Below are 16,470 nucleotides of genomic sequence, written 5' to 3'. Positions count from 1 at the left end.
CAGCATCCCACACTATCCCATCCAAGACAGGCTAAGCAGTGATATTCACAAAAGTCTGGTCCCTCTTCATTCTGTGTGATGAGGAGTGGGGTGCCAAAGTTCCAGCAATTAGTCTAATTGTAGATCTTTCTTTAACATAGTGTCCATTCACAAGACGAAAAAAATACACCACAAATCCAATGGACATGAATAAAAAAACTGAAAAAAGCACCAATCAAATGTAAGTCCATGGAGGAATTAAAAAATGTTTTTTAAACCATATAGCAAAAATCGAAACTTTAGAAGGAGATTTTGATGTGGCAGAGTTCGTGTCAAATGAAAAACGTGATTGATTAGCCACACAGGTCTCTAAATCAGGCATGGACTAATACGTGGGATATGTGTATACAGTTTCATTAACGGGATTATCAGCTGGAGGATTCAATAAAGGATCTGCAAATGCAAGTATCTCGATGGGAACATCAGGTCCGTCAGCAGCTGTCGGAGCCAATACAGCTGTGCCAATACTGTGCATAGCTGCACAAGAGACCGCAGGTGTCATACTAAGAAGAATAGGCCACTCTTTGTAGTTTGACATTGTCAATGGAGATGTACCTGTTTTCCTTTCGACCAGGAAGTGGAGGTAAAATGACTGTTCTTGTACCCTTCACACCAAGCACAGGAACTGGAGCACGATATGAGGGACCGAATTCCTCCTTGTTCTCAATCTTCTCTCGGACCAGTTCACCAACTTGGGGTAGCCTGCCATCTACCGGAATATGCAATGCAGCATCAGATGTGGAGGGCAAGTGTTCCTTTGCAAGACTGTCTCTGGTCTTTTGTAGATTCTGTAAAACAGTAGAGTGTTCATCTATGGGAAAGGATGCGGCTGACGCCGCCATGTCTAGACCCTCAAGGTCCGGAACAAACCTTTTGATAACGAAGAGCTTTTTGTATGGGGTACGCCCACCCAGAGACCTTCTAGGGAGATTATTAAGTGCACGCTGAACGCTAATGAGGTGGGCTAGCCAGTTCCGGCTTGTACCCAAAACTCTAGCTGTCAAGGATTGCTTTAAGTCACGGTTCATCCGCTCCACAACACTATTGCCCTCAGGCCGATATTAAGACGAAAATTTGACTTGGACCCCCAATGAACGCATGGCATACTTGTATGCCTTAGAGGCAAAGGCTGGACCCTGGTCCAAATGGAAGGTTCCACACGCAAAAATTCCCACGAAGACACGCAAATCCCTTACAACAGTTCGAGAATCAGCACTCCTTTGTGGCCACAACCACACAAAGCATGTGCACGAATCAACTGCAACTAAGATGTACTTATACGCAATATCTGAAGAGAAAGGACCGCAGTGATCTGTTTATTAGAAATGTACAACTGTATCTGGGGCGGGCGTGCGGCAGAAGAAGGTTTAATCTGCTGGCAAATGTCACAATGAAGGACATAATCATGTGTTTATTTGTACAATCCACTGCAGCAGTAACGCTGTTGAAGGAGAGATACAGTAGCCGACACCCCGGCATGTGCGGACGCCATACCCTCGTGGGCTGCTGTAATCAAAGACTGCCTGCGGCCCGAGTTGGGAATTAACCTGTCACCAACGTCGTTAATTCTCACATAAGGAACTTTATCAGGACTTAAATGATAAGAGTATTTAGAAGGGAAACCTTTCGGGTAATTACCTCCCTTCTCTGTTGCGCCAATAGCTGCCAAGATGTCATCATCAATCTTACTTTTGGAACGTGTAACTGCTGCTACTGAATATGTTGTAACTGGTGTCTTGGTGGCCTCATCCGCAAGACTTTTGCCAACAGCGTAAACCCCGAAATATGGTGACCAAGAGTATGAATTACCAAAACGAGTGGAAGCCGTTCTTGAAGTTCAGCCACTCGAACCCAGATCATTTTATGTTTTATTGTGCGACCTTTGGAGTCACAATAGTCATTTTGAGCCCAAAAGGATGAATTGTCATTGTATGATTGAACACAGTAGTAAGAGTTACTTACGATAAGAGTCGTCACACTAGGATCTGCGTACTCCAATGCAAGCATCAGAGCACGAAGCTCTGCCAATTGGGCGGTACAGTCCCCTAATGTTTGTGTATGCACAACATTGGACTTGCATTCACCATTCACCATAGTACCAAACACAATCATGTAGGCCGAAACATAGGCGTGTCTTGAACCCGTAGCCGGTTGCAATGAACCGTCAGTGTAAATGATACAATGGAAATCCTCTAAGGGCCGCATGGTCAGAGGAGCAGGATGAACAAATTCATACTGCAAACACTCAAGTCTGCAGAAAGGAATCAAAAATGAACGAGCCATCCGGAGACGTCAAGGACGTGGCCCACTGTATCCATCTCGGGTGCAAAGCCTTCGAATTTGGTACACTGACTTTCGTCACTGCCTTCAAGGCAGGATACGGTGTAACAACCAAAAAGCATTTTCCCTGCGACAGTGCACGTTCCTTAAGAATCACATTTGCACTGCTGTCAAAACTTTTTCCATAGTGGAAAACCGCAACTCAGCCGCAGTGTACAAGTTTGACTTGTAAGCGATAGGGACAGTGTCACACTCATTAAAAATGAGGTACATGAAACCCACCGCCCCTGGTACGATTCTTATCACCAGGTTGGTGTGGTTATCACGAGTCAACAAGAATTTAGATTCTAGAAGATCAGGCTGCAAAGATGGCTGAATGTTCAGGCAGCCAGCACGATTTGGAGAAAGTAGGTTGTACCAAAGCGTAAAGAGGCTTGATACACTGGGCATAATCGGGAATATAAGTATGCCCGAAATTCAAAAAGCCTAGTAAAGATTGTAGTTTGCTCAGTGTTGTGGGTGCGTGCAGCTGTGTGCATTTCTCCAAGAAGTGAGGAGCCAAACCTCGATCCTAATTGTTGAGCTCATAGCCCAGGAACAACACTGTGTACTCTGCAATGTGAGATTTTGCAAAGTTAATTTTATAGCCAAAATCCGCAAAATTGCAAATGCAGTCAACACGACACAGATGTGGCCATAATTCGTCGTCTGTGAGATAAATGTCATCCACATACGAACATGCATCTGTGGCAAGCCCCTCCAGAAGAGAGACTATGTGGGCTTCAAAGACGCCTAGACTGTTTTTATAGCCCACAGCCAAACGACAGAATTGGCGTTGGTTGCCACCACTGGTAAAAGCTGTGCATTGACTACTAATAGAGGACAGATTGTGAGCAAAGAAGCCATTGGATATATCAAGTGTGGTCTTAAACCTTTTTTCGCACTAGGCTATCCACTAACGCAAAACTGTGAGTATTCTGCACCGCGCACGTACGACAATGGGAGTTCAAGTGGCGGTAATCCAATGCCAAACGGTACGAGCCATCCGGCTTGGTCACAGTAAAAAGAGGGTTATTCATCGGAGACTCACACATTTCAATCACACCTTGACATTTCAATTGCTCAAGGTTCTCCGCCACGGGAGCTTTCGCTTCACGCCGCATTGGGGTTGAGGCTGTGGCATTGACCTTAAGGGAATCTCATGTCTGGAGGAATATTTGTCCCAACCACAGTGAGTACGGTACAAAGCCGGCGCAAGCGCCTTAGCCCAATCTTCTGCAAAATGCATGGCCTGCTCCTTCTGCACTGTGTGCGCGAAAGCAGGGAGGATTACCTTTCACCTTGCGGAGCTGCTAAAAACAAATGGTGGGGGCCAGTCAACCTCCGCCAACAAAATGTCATAGGTAGTAGTTAGATTTTCCCAAAATACCCCTTTTATGGTACGTTGTATGTCACCTTCAATTAAAAGGACAATTTCAAATAGCCTTTCAGGGGGAGCCGCTCTAGCTTTAGCCGTCTCAACTACAACAAATTTGTCAGTCGCGGTCATCTTCAGTAGTGGACGCAGGGCCTCTCGTACAATTGTAATCTCTGCGGCGCTGTCCAACAGCGTCAGCGCCCATGTCAGATTCCGAAGCTGCGTTCTCACTATCCGTGGCATATCTCGTTGTTACAGCAGCAACTTTCTTCTTCTGAAACTGGGGTCTCTGACGTGAAGAGTCGTCCTGCTTGCCTTTACCATCAGTCTTGCGGGTAGGGTCTTGCTTCGCACCCCTCCCCCGACCACCATCTCCTTCATCGGTGGGTGAGACGATGAATCCTGCAAAGAGCGAGGAGAACGTTGATCAGGAACCTGAAAATGATCAGGTGACTTAATCGTAGAGCGGTCGCGCAATTGATAAGTGCGCTCAGTAGACACAGGTACTGGCAAGGAGGAACGGGACCCCTGTTTCTGTTGCTTTTCCCCCTGTTCTTTATGGTAAGTTGCAGGAAATGTAATGAACCAAAGCCCTAATAACCGCTACAGCAGAGGTATAAAGGGGCATCAATTCAAGTAAGGGACATTCCCCTGCTCGTGGATGCGGGGTAAATCCAGGCAAAACAGGCCAAGAAGCGCCTGGAATTGACAAAGGACCTAATCTAATTGGTGTTAGAGGGTGGGGAAGGGAGCCATCAAACCAAACGCGGTGCTGCCATTTAGAAATCTGAACCTCCTGTGTCCTATAAGGAGTGTACTCCGCAGGCAGGGCAGTGGGAGTGTAAGTATGAAACACATTAGTATCCGCATTAACTGCCGGAAACGTAACCCATGAACAAAAAGCTTAAACGGGTAAGCTGCGTCTGCCCTCACAACAAAAACTACTGCCATGCCTTCCAAGTCAACATTGAAACCCTGCACATGATTGTGTACAGCCAAACGACTGTGCTGCGGGATATCAACGGCCATAATGACACTAAGAAAAAAAAACAATGCAATGTAATATAGCACAACTGGGTAGAAATCCAATAGAAACCGTTTATAAATGATCAAGCTTGAAAAGACCTATTTAACTACAGGTTGGTTTATCCGTCACCACTGTCACCCGGAAACAATAGTGAGGGGTTCGTGGACTGATACAAGCACTACTCGAGAGTCTCACAATAAGACCACAATGTTAGGTGCGCCATGTCGCAAGGATTCTGCTCCCACAATTCATTGAGGTCCTGGGTCTCTGTGCACAGTTCTGTTTAGGAGCAGAATCCTTGTGACAATACCTGAAGAGATATATTGCTGAATTTCTTCTAGAGCAAGTAGAACTGAGCACAGCACAGTGGAGGCTCCCTTACACAAACTGCAGTAGAAATTCTGAGGGAGTGGGGCTTCTCACAGGAGTGTTCCAGAAGGTGGTAGAACTTGATTGGTTGACACACCTCTTAGTTATTGTACGTATGCCTCTGAGTTGATTTCCTGGAGTGCACCCACCACCTGACAAGACTGTGTAGGCGTGCCTCCTTTCATGCATGGATGCTCCCTCAATGTGAAGGGGATGTGAAGGTAAAAAAAAATGTAAATCCAGTACTTGTATAGCGCACAAATTACCCCCAAAGGGGTCTCTCGCGCTGGGGGCCGTTGGGAAGATTAATCGAGCTGTTTCCCAGAGTCGCATGGTGCTGAGCAGATCCCTGCCGCTGGAGCCAGGGATCGAACCGTGATGTTCAGCGTCAGACGCCCTAGCCGCGGCGCCACACCTTCTATAATGTGGAGACACACCGGTTTATTTAACCACCACTAATGAAAGATTAAAATCTCAATTCCCTCCAACTGAATTGTACACCCCGGTGTCTCTCCACATTATAGTTCTTCCTGAAGAAATTTCTTCGCCAGATATATCTGTCAAAAACCTTGAATGACACACACCTTGCAAGTCTACAGGTGGAGCAGCTACTTGAGTGAATACCAGCGGCAGCACTCTGGGGACAATCCCATCGATGTTCATGGATGTATAATGTAAAAAGCGAAGCACTGGCCTCCTCCTTTACGTTTCTAAACTGCAATGTCCCTCCAAAGTGTATTTTCCAAGTTCCAGCACTCGATATGTAATAATGGTATTCAGTCTCAAATCTGGTTGGTTGTGTCAAGCATGGTAGTTACTAACGTTCTGAAGAATTAGACAGAGGGATTTGTTAAAACACCTAGAGAAATATAAACATTTATGGACACTCTGGCGAACAGGGAGATGGAAGGCCCTCTGAGGCTGGTCCATAAAGGAATTCAGACACTTCAAAAATAGTACTGTGGCGGTAAGAGGCAACAAGTGGAATAAAGCTCAGAAAACGTAGTATGACAATGCTTGACAACAGTGGTTGTTAGGCTATTCTGCTTCCTCTCACTTCACACCCAAATTGCATGTGTGTGCCTTGTATTGCTTTTCCTTCTTCGGTTCCTTTGGACAGTCTGTCCTAGGTAGGACATTTTTTGCTGACCTTTAATGCTACAAATTCGATTAAACTTGTATGTTCAGTATTTTGGATGTTATTGCACAGGTCAGCTCCCTAATGATATACCCGTAACAAGGAGGCTAAATATTGCCTTCTCTATACATTGGTGATAAGCTAAGACCTTATTGCATTTCTACCTTATGTTTAACATTCTTGACACTCTTAAAAGGTCTAATTTGGGGTTATTGGGCTCTCTTTGTATACTCGGGATCAATTAAAAGTCCTGTACTATCTAATGTGAATGGTGGGAAGCAGGAGTGCTGCTTTGCTTTTGATCGGATGTCTGTTTTTCCCCTTCTCTCCCATTCTACCCTTATAAGTGGATTCTCATAAACCCTATTTACCCAGGCGTGTGTTCCACTTAAAGAGTACAGATCAACATCCCGTCTTAAGCTACCACATTGAAGATTCCAGGCAATTTGACAAGTAGTCACATGCGAGATAGCCACTTCGATCACGTTTCCTCACCTTTGCTTTGCTTTCCCTTCTACTTCATGCACTTTGCTCATCCGATTGTCTCTCATTTGCTTTACATGGTCTTGAACTTCAAGACAAACATAGTTCTGTCGTAATTGTTTCGCTCCATCTTCATTGTTATTCTTCAAGTTTTCACCCAGGTTACTGATCGGACCTGGGATGCTTTCACTAAAGGAGTTCCTTGAGCCCGGCATTGTTAACACAGACAGTGGCTATGTTGGCAACAGTTCTCACTTTTACATCCCGATATCTACAGATGAGACCTTTTTTTCTCTCCTCTTGTGCAGCCTCATTCGCTCGCTGAGCTTCTCTCTGACATTGCAATCTTAAGTGTGTTTTCAAAGTTTCTAATTTGCTGATCAAAGGCTTCCTCTGCAGCATTTTTAGGATTGTACTATATCCCCCTCTAGCGATGTTCAAGCTGACTACGTTACTGCATGCTACATTATATTCACTTACCTGTTGGGCCAGTTTCTTTTCACCAACCCGCTCGTGAAGGTACCGCCCTTGTCAATAAAGAATGCTTATGAATCCTTTTGCCTACACATTTTGCAAAACGGAGGTCAGGTAGAAAGTAACGGGATGCATGCAGTGCATCCTTAAAACCATATGGCTGAATGCTGATTTACATTTACAATGTGCAGCTCAGTGCAGATATCTCATTTAACAGGTATGATGGCTAGTGTGCAGGTGAAGCACAGTCGAGGATTTGCTAAACCTAGTCACACAACAGCAAAGTAAAATTTTCCCCAGTAACACACTTTTCAACTAATGGTCCTGCATGTATCCCTGAGCAAGTCTGTGCAGTGTCCAGCGTGGGACAGCACCAACTTTACTTGTGCACAAACCAGCTTCATGTTCACACATGTTCATACTTCGAGTGTATTGCTGTCCCAGACAGCTACTACCAGAGTGAGATCTCAAGTGTACCCCTTAGAACTAGAATCCCTGTATATTTTCTGATTCCCAATGTCGTCCACTGGGGAGCTGCTTTGGTCTTCCTCCTCTCAAGATCCGAGAACAGTCACCACATTGTTCTAGTTTATGATGAGGCAGAAAGGAAATCTTTGAAAAGGATAGCAGTTAAGTTTCCCAAAAGACGTTATGTCATGAGTGTAAGAGTTTTGTACCCACTGGATGTGGTAGAGAGCAGGGTGAAGGTAGTGAGGTGTGAGCAACAATGTTTGTTGGATGAGGTGGCAGTGACACAGGGCAGCAAACGTCCTCTAAGTCTGACATCACTAGCCATGCTGCTCACTTCTTAATTTTAAATATAAAAACTAAAGGACTTCTCAGACCAGAAACTTGGTTTAACCTGCTATGTAATTCTAGTTGATGTTAAATTAAAAACAAAAAAAGCAGACGAGATGATGTTCTACTTCTTTCAGTACTTTAATTCCCAACTATAGCTACCTGAAAGAAGCAAGAGTTTGAAATGTCTGTAGAAAAAGCTTGGTGTATACCAACTCTCATGAAAATCTGAGTGACATTAAATCAGATTGAATAGCTTCGTATATAAAACAAGATTGTCATAGCACTGATTCTGAACAACAAACAAGTACCAGGTATCCTAATCCTTAGCCATCAGGAAAAATAGTAAATAAGGTTTTGAAAAAATTGCCGATAAACTACAAAACCTAATTTAATCGTCTGGAAGACTAGTAAGACCTCTACCCAAAGCACTCCACCGGTGCAAGATTTTGTGATGGACGTAGACTACGCAATATCATGTTATTAACAGCTGTAGGAAAACACAATCTGTCTCATCTCAATTGGTCTCTGTCCTACTGACTTATTCTTGGACTCTTACCGTTGCAAGGCACCTGCACATGTTGGCATATGCTACAGAGAAGCTTGGCTCGTCTATGGCTTTTTCAAAAACCAGATCGATGACACCCTTCAGACGCTCTTCTGTGTCAACAGTTAGATCGGTTACTTGCTTCATCAACTGGTTAAACATCTGAGGTGTCAGCTTGTTAAGGATACTTCGTACCTTGCGGAACAGCTCCTGGTAAATGAAAATAAAGTAAATGTATTTATGAAGAGATACGAGAATGGCTGGATAAACATGGCAAATGCCCTAAACTCATCATCTATTCAGGTAAATTTGCAGTCCACAGTACTTACACAATTGCAGCAGACAAGCTCTAAAAGACCTTTGAAAATACATTTACTCAACTGCATAATACATTCAATGTTTTACATAGTGTCACAATGCTGTCAGGTTTGAATACTTTCCCAGTTTTTATATTTTCTTTAACCTGCTTTGTGGTGTCAGTGCCTTGCCATTAAAGGTCAATCCTTTCAATATCATAAAAATCCCCCTGCAAGCGTCCTCAATACAATGAAATACCGATATCACAAAGATGCAACCTCATTATGAGGAAGAACAAACTTAAGATTGTCCTATTGATGTATATCTACGGTAACCAAAACGAAGATAAAACTGTTTACCTCTCACATAGGATCTTAAGAACTACCAATCTTTGAACTAACTAAGAGGAAGTGATGCAAAAGGGGAAACCATTTTTATTGATCTGGATGATCGCACTAGAAGCAGAATCTAAACAATACAACAGATGCCTCAAACTGCTACTTTGCAATTGTCACAGAGTATAGCATAGGCTAAACCTGTAGGACATAAACCTCAAAAGAAAATAACGTTAGTACTATTAATAGGGGCTTTTATAAAATGCTACTAACCACCTTGTGTTGGCCTCAGTGCACACTCAGGTATGGCTACATGTCAGAAATTGCTTATTTGTATTACAGTACTTTTGCCATAAGGAGGGTGGTTAAGGGCTTGTAATCCTAGTTCTGGATTGAAGACATCTGCACTGAAGTTATAAACAGAATATTCCCACCAGCTTGTGGGAACCTCGGAATACATTCAGTAGGACTACAACTTGAACTGGAGGTCGGCATACAAACTCCCCGGTATCACTCCAGAGTAAAAAAAAAGAAAAAAAAGTTCAACTTCTTTTTGGAAATTACAATTTTAGTTAATATAAAGACGAAACTGCAGCACATAGCCGAAAAATGTGCTACACCAGTAACAGGAATCTCTAAAAAACAAGATTTCAGAGAGAAAAATGAAGCAAATGGTGCCTGTCAAGCCAAGAGAGCATAAGGTTGAAACGGTACACGGTTGCTATACAGAGCGAGCAATCTCTATCGTTCAGCATAAACTACACTGATAGCTTGCCTCACAGTACCAGGTCTTTTGAAAGGCAATAACTAAGTTACTAGACAGTAATGCGCAGTTAGAATTTTATAATGTCAGTGAATATACAAAAATAGTATTACAAGTAAGTAACATTTCTTTCTGCATCACAGGCCGCTCACTAATAGTCACAAAACAGAGAATACAGTTACAAGCTCAAGACAGAACAGCTGAAGGAAAATCAAAGAATACAGCAACATCCACCACATAGGTTTTTTAACTCTGCTTGGCTGACCAAAGTGTATTATATGGCATCCGCCTCTAAACAGTAAGGCTTACTGATGGTATGACTAGACCCCCCCCTCCCCTACGTACCGACTTGCATATCACAGCTACTTGGACATTTCTTAAACAGGCAGCAATATTCACCTTCCTTTGTGTAGAATGACATCCAGCTCCACTAGGAAGGGGTCTGTTGGATAGTTGGTAACAGGCAATACAGGAAACTATCCATCTAGACATTGTTTGTTTTAAAGATGCCATGCTCAATCGAATAAAGCCATAACTGACAAAATGTTGATCAGTTCCCTCCCAGTCAGAGATGGTACACAGACATATGAATAACGTATTACTATTAAGTGGGCATCTGTAAAATAGCTCTGTTGGTTGAGCATTTACCTCACAGATGAGTGTCACGCGCTCCTAATTTGTAGGTTCAAATCTCAGATGGGGCAAGTCAGCCTCCCATCGTTTAGAAGTGAATAGCTCCTCCTCCAAAGAAACAGCAATAAGTGTCCTTAGGGTTAGCATGAATTATCACTCAATTTTTGGCTTTAAATATATTATGCCATTCTGCCTTTCCAGAAAATCTGTTTTACAGCACAAAGGCTTGCAATGTTTTGACAATATCTTACTGTCACCAAATAACAATTTTTATTTTAGTACGCCAACAAATTGTGCATACAAATACCAGCTTGCCATTTTGCCTGTGCTACCACCACAAGTGGACAGAATCTTTCTCATGTTGCCATGTGTCTATCAATCGCAAGCCACGTTGCACATTGTGTCACTGACAGCCATCCAAACGTCCATGATGTCCACTTTTTGGCACAATGCTCAACTAGAAATCATGAGTGGATAACATATGGCAGACATAGCCACCACTATGGCTGGATAATCATGATAATGTCAAGGACGCCGACAAACATGCATAACATGATCAGCGTTATACCCCAGTTAGTTACCATGATGTCGAAGATATGGGCAACAAATCAATTACCTCCATCTTATGTGAGTGCCATATAAATGCTATTAATGCACACAAGCAATTCCTCGGATCAGGCGGGCAAGGTGGGCGTGGTAGATAAGAATGTAGCTACAGCCATGCCAGTACCATCTTCACAGGACAAGTCAGGGACCAAAGGTCTCAAAAAAGCGAAAGTGACAAAAGAAGCAAAACAATTTGCATTATTTTTGAAAAAAGCAACGCCGCAAACCCCCTCTCAAGGCTCAAGCCCAGCCCTGAAACTCTCTAAGAAACCCCCTGGCGTCATAATGCCATCAGCTCTAGTAGCAGACTTGGCCCTCACTTGTCCGGTAAAATCGCAAGTTAAATTGAAAACTGATCTCATTACAATCATGGAGACATCCTTGGGACAAATAACTAACCAAGATGAGACAACTTCTTTAACTCTGTTGACCACTCAGAACGGGGGACAAATGGAACCCCCAGGAACATCAGAAGTATCTGGACAGGCTGTCATCGCCTCCTGCGCCCCTGACACAGCGTTGACTCCTCAAGCTAATACACCAATACAGCAACAGGTTCCCCTCCAAGAGCTGGTACCCTCAACTGGTCAGATGTCTCCTGATGGTATTACGGGAGGGAACTCAACTGTTACAGACCCTCCTCATGTTACTTCTAGCCCAAATTTGGAGCCAGTAGGCGAATTTCAGATGAGTGTCAAAGACATGCTGAATTTGATTCTGGAGGAATTCCGCGAGCTGAAAAGAACACAGAAAGCATAACATGCCTCTCTTTATCAACGATTAGAGAAAATCGAAGGCACAATGTCAAGTTTTCCAGTTAAACCTCAGGAGGCAGAAGCCAGGATTTCAGCCCCAGAGGACCAGATGACTATCGTAATGGGAGAAGCCAAAGCGGCGGTTAAAAGCAAGCATGCTCTTGAGAATAAATTGGAGGAGCAAGAAAATCATTTTCGGAGGTCCAATCTCCGGATAGTTGGAATTCCGGAAGGAATTGAGGGCTCCCAAACCCTGCAGTGGGTAAACTCATTTATCAAACAAAAGGTCATCCCCAGAGTTTAAAGGCGATCTCACCATCACCAGGGCTCATCGTGTTCCTGCCCGCCCGTTTCCTAATTCTACGATGCCACGGACAATACTTCTAAACTTTGCATACTATCGTGTAAAGAGAGAATGCGGTCTAAAGCAATCCAACAGAGACAATTTGTAGTGCATAAAACTGTAAAATGTCGCATTTTTCCGATATGACTGCTGTGGCGGCACGTAGGCGAAAGGAATTTGTGAAGATCCTCCATCTATTCAAAGGTAATGGGGTGTAAGCATCTATCGCCCAACAGTCCAAATTGAGAGTCCTGGTTAAAGGCAAATTTTTCATGTTCTCTGACCTAGATGAAGCCCAGGAATTATTAAAAGAGATCTCGCAGGGCTCTAGGGCGTAGACGGAAATGTAGGTTTGTTTCATTATAACTGCCATGGTCTAACTAGGGGGTCAGGTGGGTGAAGCCTTGCTTGACCATTGCTTCTCTCATAATAGGGGCTTTTTTCCTTACAGTGCACGCTTGCTTACACGCTTGCTTACACGTTTAATTAATAGTTGGCAATTCTCAGCATTGCTGGGGGAAAGGGGTAAGATCACTTGGGTGTAATTACATGACACCCAGGTTAGATGGGGGGGTGAAATGTGGTTGGCGTGGGGTCTTACACATTTTGGGGGCGGGAGTCACAAGGGGTGGGTTGGGAGCATAAGGGGGAATGAAGTCCTTTTTTTGCAAATTCATTCAGGTTTTATACATCCATTTGTTAGTTTGACTCTGGGTAAGATGTTTGGGGGGTTTAAGCTTTGGTTAGGTCTTAACTATGGCTAGCAAAGAATTGCTGAAAGTGGTTTCTTTTAATGTTAATGGTCTCAACAAAAAAAAGAAAATGTGGGCAATTGAATCATGGATTAAAACAGAAAACTCGGCTGTGAGATTTTTACAAGAGACCCATAAACCAGCTGTAAAGCTGCCAGATTTTTCTATGTTTAGGTCTTAGGCAGCTTATTGGGATTCTCTTTGTCTTCCGCTTCCTATAGAGGGACAGCAATATTTTTAAGTAAAACACTTCAGGCGGAAATTGTTAATTTTGATAAAGATCGGCATGGTCGTTGGTGTTGGGTTACCTGCATTCTCAGACAAAGACAGAGACTGATAACTTTTGTTAGCATATACGCCCCAGTTGAGGATAACTCTAAGGTCTATGAGGATTTGTTTCAGTCCCTAATTCAGGTACCTGGTGAGCGGATTCTGGGGGGCGATTTTAATGTTCTAATGAATAGTAAGATAGACTCCTCTGTGTTACAACATTATGGAGTAACTTTGGACCTACAAGATCCCTGGCGTGCGGCCTTTCCAACCAATATAGAGGATACTTGCTGGTCTGGTAGATTTCGTACCTCGTCACGCATTGATTTTTTTCTGGCTTCCCGGAGGTTGTGCTTTAATTAGCAGAGATTCCGGTATAACGGATTCTCTGGTCATGCCATGTTGGTGCTTGAGGTTCAGTTAGGAAATTGCATTAGGTCCCCTAAACGATAGTCACTGAACAGACAAGATTTTAAAGAAGAGGACTGGGTGGGTTTTATTGGGACAGAGATCAAGGAATTTTTATTACGAAATAGCGAGTCTGCACCTCTGAGTGTGGTATGGGATACACTTAAGGCCTTCATCCGGGGGTTAACTATTGGAAAAGATGTAGAAATTGTAAAACAAAGTTAGGGAAGATAAGAGAATCTTGGAGCAGAAGGTACAAGTGTCCTATTCTGCATTTCTTAACAACCTCTGTGTTTAACCAGCGCCAGCTCGATTAGGCTAAGCGTGAACTCAGTGCCAATTATTACACTCAGAGTGCAGCCTCCTTTGAACAATTTCGTCCAAAAACATATGAGGAAAGTAGTTTTACCGGTAGGTTTTTAGCTTGGCAGGCCAGGGAGCAGGCTGCCGCTCATCAGATCAATGCGTTAAAATGCCGTTTATTCGCCTCGCGTATAGATGACCCAGTCAAAATTTGGGCAATAATGCTACAGCATTATGAGTCCATTTATGGCCAACAACAGATTGTGGATTTGACTTTGCTAGAAAGTTTTTTGCAGAATTACCGATACTCTCGGACTTATCCATGGCAAGCCCTTTCACTACGGAAGACCTGGAGGGGGCCCAATAAGAACCTACCAAACGGCAAGGCCTGTGGCCCGGATGGGTTTCCGCCTGAATTTTTTTTAGTTCAGTTGCGGAATTCTTGCTTCGATTAGTAAATTCTATGTTGGAGGAGGGGGGGGGGAACCAGAGAACTTTAGACAAGGTAACATAGCTTTTTTGAAAAAAGGTAAGCGCAGCGAGGATCTGAACTCATATCGCCCAATAACGTTGTTAAACTCAGATTATAAAATTGTCACCAAATTGTTATCACTTCGGTTTAATCAACACGCGGCGCAATTGATCCATTCGGACCAGAATGGTTTTATTGCTCGTCGGCAGTTAGCCAATAATACACATTATTTAAATGAGGCGCTGGGCTATTTCGATACACAGAGGACACCCGCATTAGTCCTTCTACTAGACGCCGAGAAGGCTTTTGACCTTGTTGTGTGGGAGCCATTGTTTAGGATTTTAGGTCACTTTGATATTTCCCCCAAGATCACGGCCCGGATTCCTAATTTATATAATAACGATGAAGCTAATGTAATTATCAATACTTTGGTGGCCGGGCGGGTTAAAGTAAAACAGGGCACAGGGCAAGGGTGCCCTTTATCGCCTGTTTTATTTGGTTTCTTTATCGAACCGTTGGCGACAGCAATAAGGAACTGCGCTGACATCTATCCCCCAATCCCATCTATGGCGAAATTTCAATTATACGCTGACGATATCATGCTTATTATTAAACCTGAGATAGTCAGACGCCCCAGGATATAGCGGCATGGATTAGCAAATTTAGCGGCACAAAAACGGAAATTTAGCGGCACAAATATGGAAATTTAGCTGCATTTTATTTGGCGGTTTTTCCTACAACAAACACAGATATCTTAGTTTTTTTAGTTGTTTAACAACATGAAGCTATGTATATTTGGTTTATTTACAATGTAGACACTTTGTTTGGCTTCAAGGCTGCATATAGGACGTAAACATGTTAATGAATAAATGGCCCAAAAACAATCCCCCCCCCCCCCCCCCCCCAAGGTCCGCCGCACACTGGGCACGCGGCAGAATTACTTAGAGTGCTGGAGAGTGGAATAGTATTGTAGAGTGGCATAGAGTGTTGCAGAGTAGATTTTCCACCCAGACTGTGAACAGTGTCTAGTAGCACATGTGCATAATTATGTGTGCCAGGGTGTGGTCACGAGGGCTGTCTAGCTTTTCCCTTCAAAAAAAGTTTTGGGATCACCTATAGTAATATGAATAGCCATCTGTGAGGGCGTTATCAAAAAGTGAAGGGCCAGGAAACACCACCAGTGTTAACCAACTCATTCATCGCGGAAACAAAATTCCAAAAATACTAAGTGTTTTCGCCAGCTGCACCACTGTGAAGTTAGTACTTCTCCGTACTATTGGTGATGTGAATTTTTTAATAGGATCTCTTTAGAACTAATTAAGTGTGTCTTTTTTAGGATGCCCTATATAAATCACCCTACTCTCTACTGTCCTGATGAAGACTTGCATGCAAGGACCTAATTTACCTCATGCAACAGTCGGGTTGAAATGTCGACAATTTTGACCATCCAAGCCTGGATTGAAAAAAAATATATATATATATATATATATATATATATACATACACACACATACACCATTGAGGTTTTGATCAAGTCACCACCTACTTTTGAACAAGAGTTAAAATAATAGTGTACAAATCTCTCCGACAGGCTTCTCGGCCTTGGCTAACTTTAGTTTTCATGGCCATAGATATTGAACTATGATAACTTTGTGAACAGGTATTAATTCCCTTTTACTTTCTTTTCTTATCACTGTGCACATGAGCAATTCTATAAACACCTTTCTTTTCACTCTATTTTGAGCAACCACTACAGAATAAACTCTACGAGTTTTGTATATACTGTGAATGATTTTGATATATAAAATCTGGTTTGATTATTCAACGCAGTATTAAGTTTGATTTATTAATAATCCTGTTTTTCGCTCGCCTACGTTGCAAATTAAATATTCCATTTCTCTTGGATTACTTGCCAGTAGTACCACATTGTTCTACTTACCATATGCCACCCAGGTCCTATG

General features: G+C 43.0%; 1 protein-coding gene across 13 annotated transcripts in view; it reads right to left on the bottom strand.

Annotated features, from left to right (window-relative positions):
• EIF4G3 (eukaryotic translation initiation factor 4 gamma 3) overlaps positions 1–16,470 on the bottom strand; it is a 1,426,031-nt gene that overhangs the window by 509,368 nt on the left and 900,193 nt on the right. For all 13 annotated transcript variants that reach the window (XM_078642564.1, XM_078642569.1, XM_078642559.1 and 10 more), the window contains one exon: positions 8,585–8,782. In XM_078642564.1, the coding sequence (XP_078498690.1) occupies positions 8,585–8,782 (198 nt within the window). The remainder of the gene's footprint in view (positions 1–8,584; positions 8,783–16,470) is intronic.

The sequence above is a fragment of the Lissotriton helveticus genome, chromosome 5_1 (assembly GCF_964261635.1).
Source record: "Lissotriton helveticus chromosome 5_1, aLisHel1.1, whole genome shotgun sequence".
Lineage (NCBI taxonomy): Eukaryota > Metazoa > Chordata > Amphibia > Caudata > Salamandridae > Lissotriton > Lissotriton helveticus.
The sequence above is the reverse complement of the archived record's forward strand: the minus strand, read 5'-3'. Positions and strand labels throughout refer to the sequence as shown.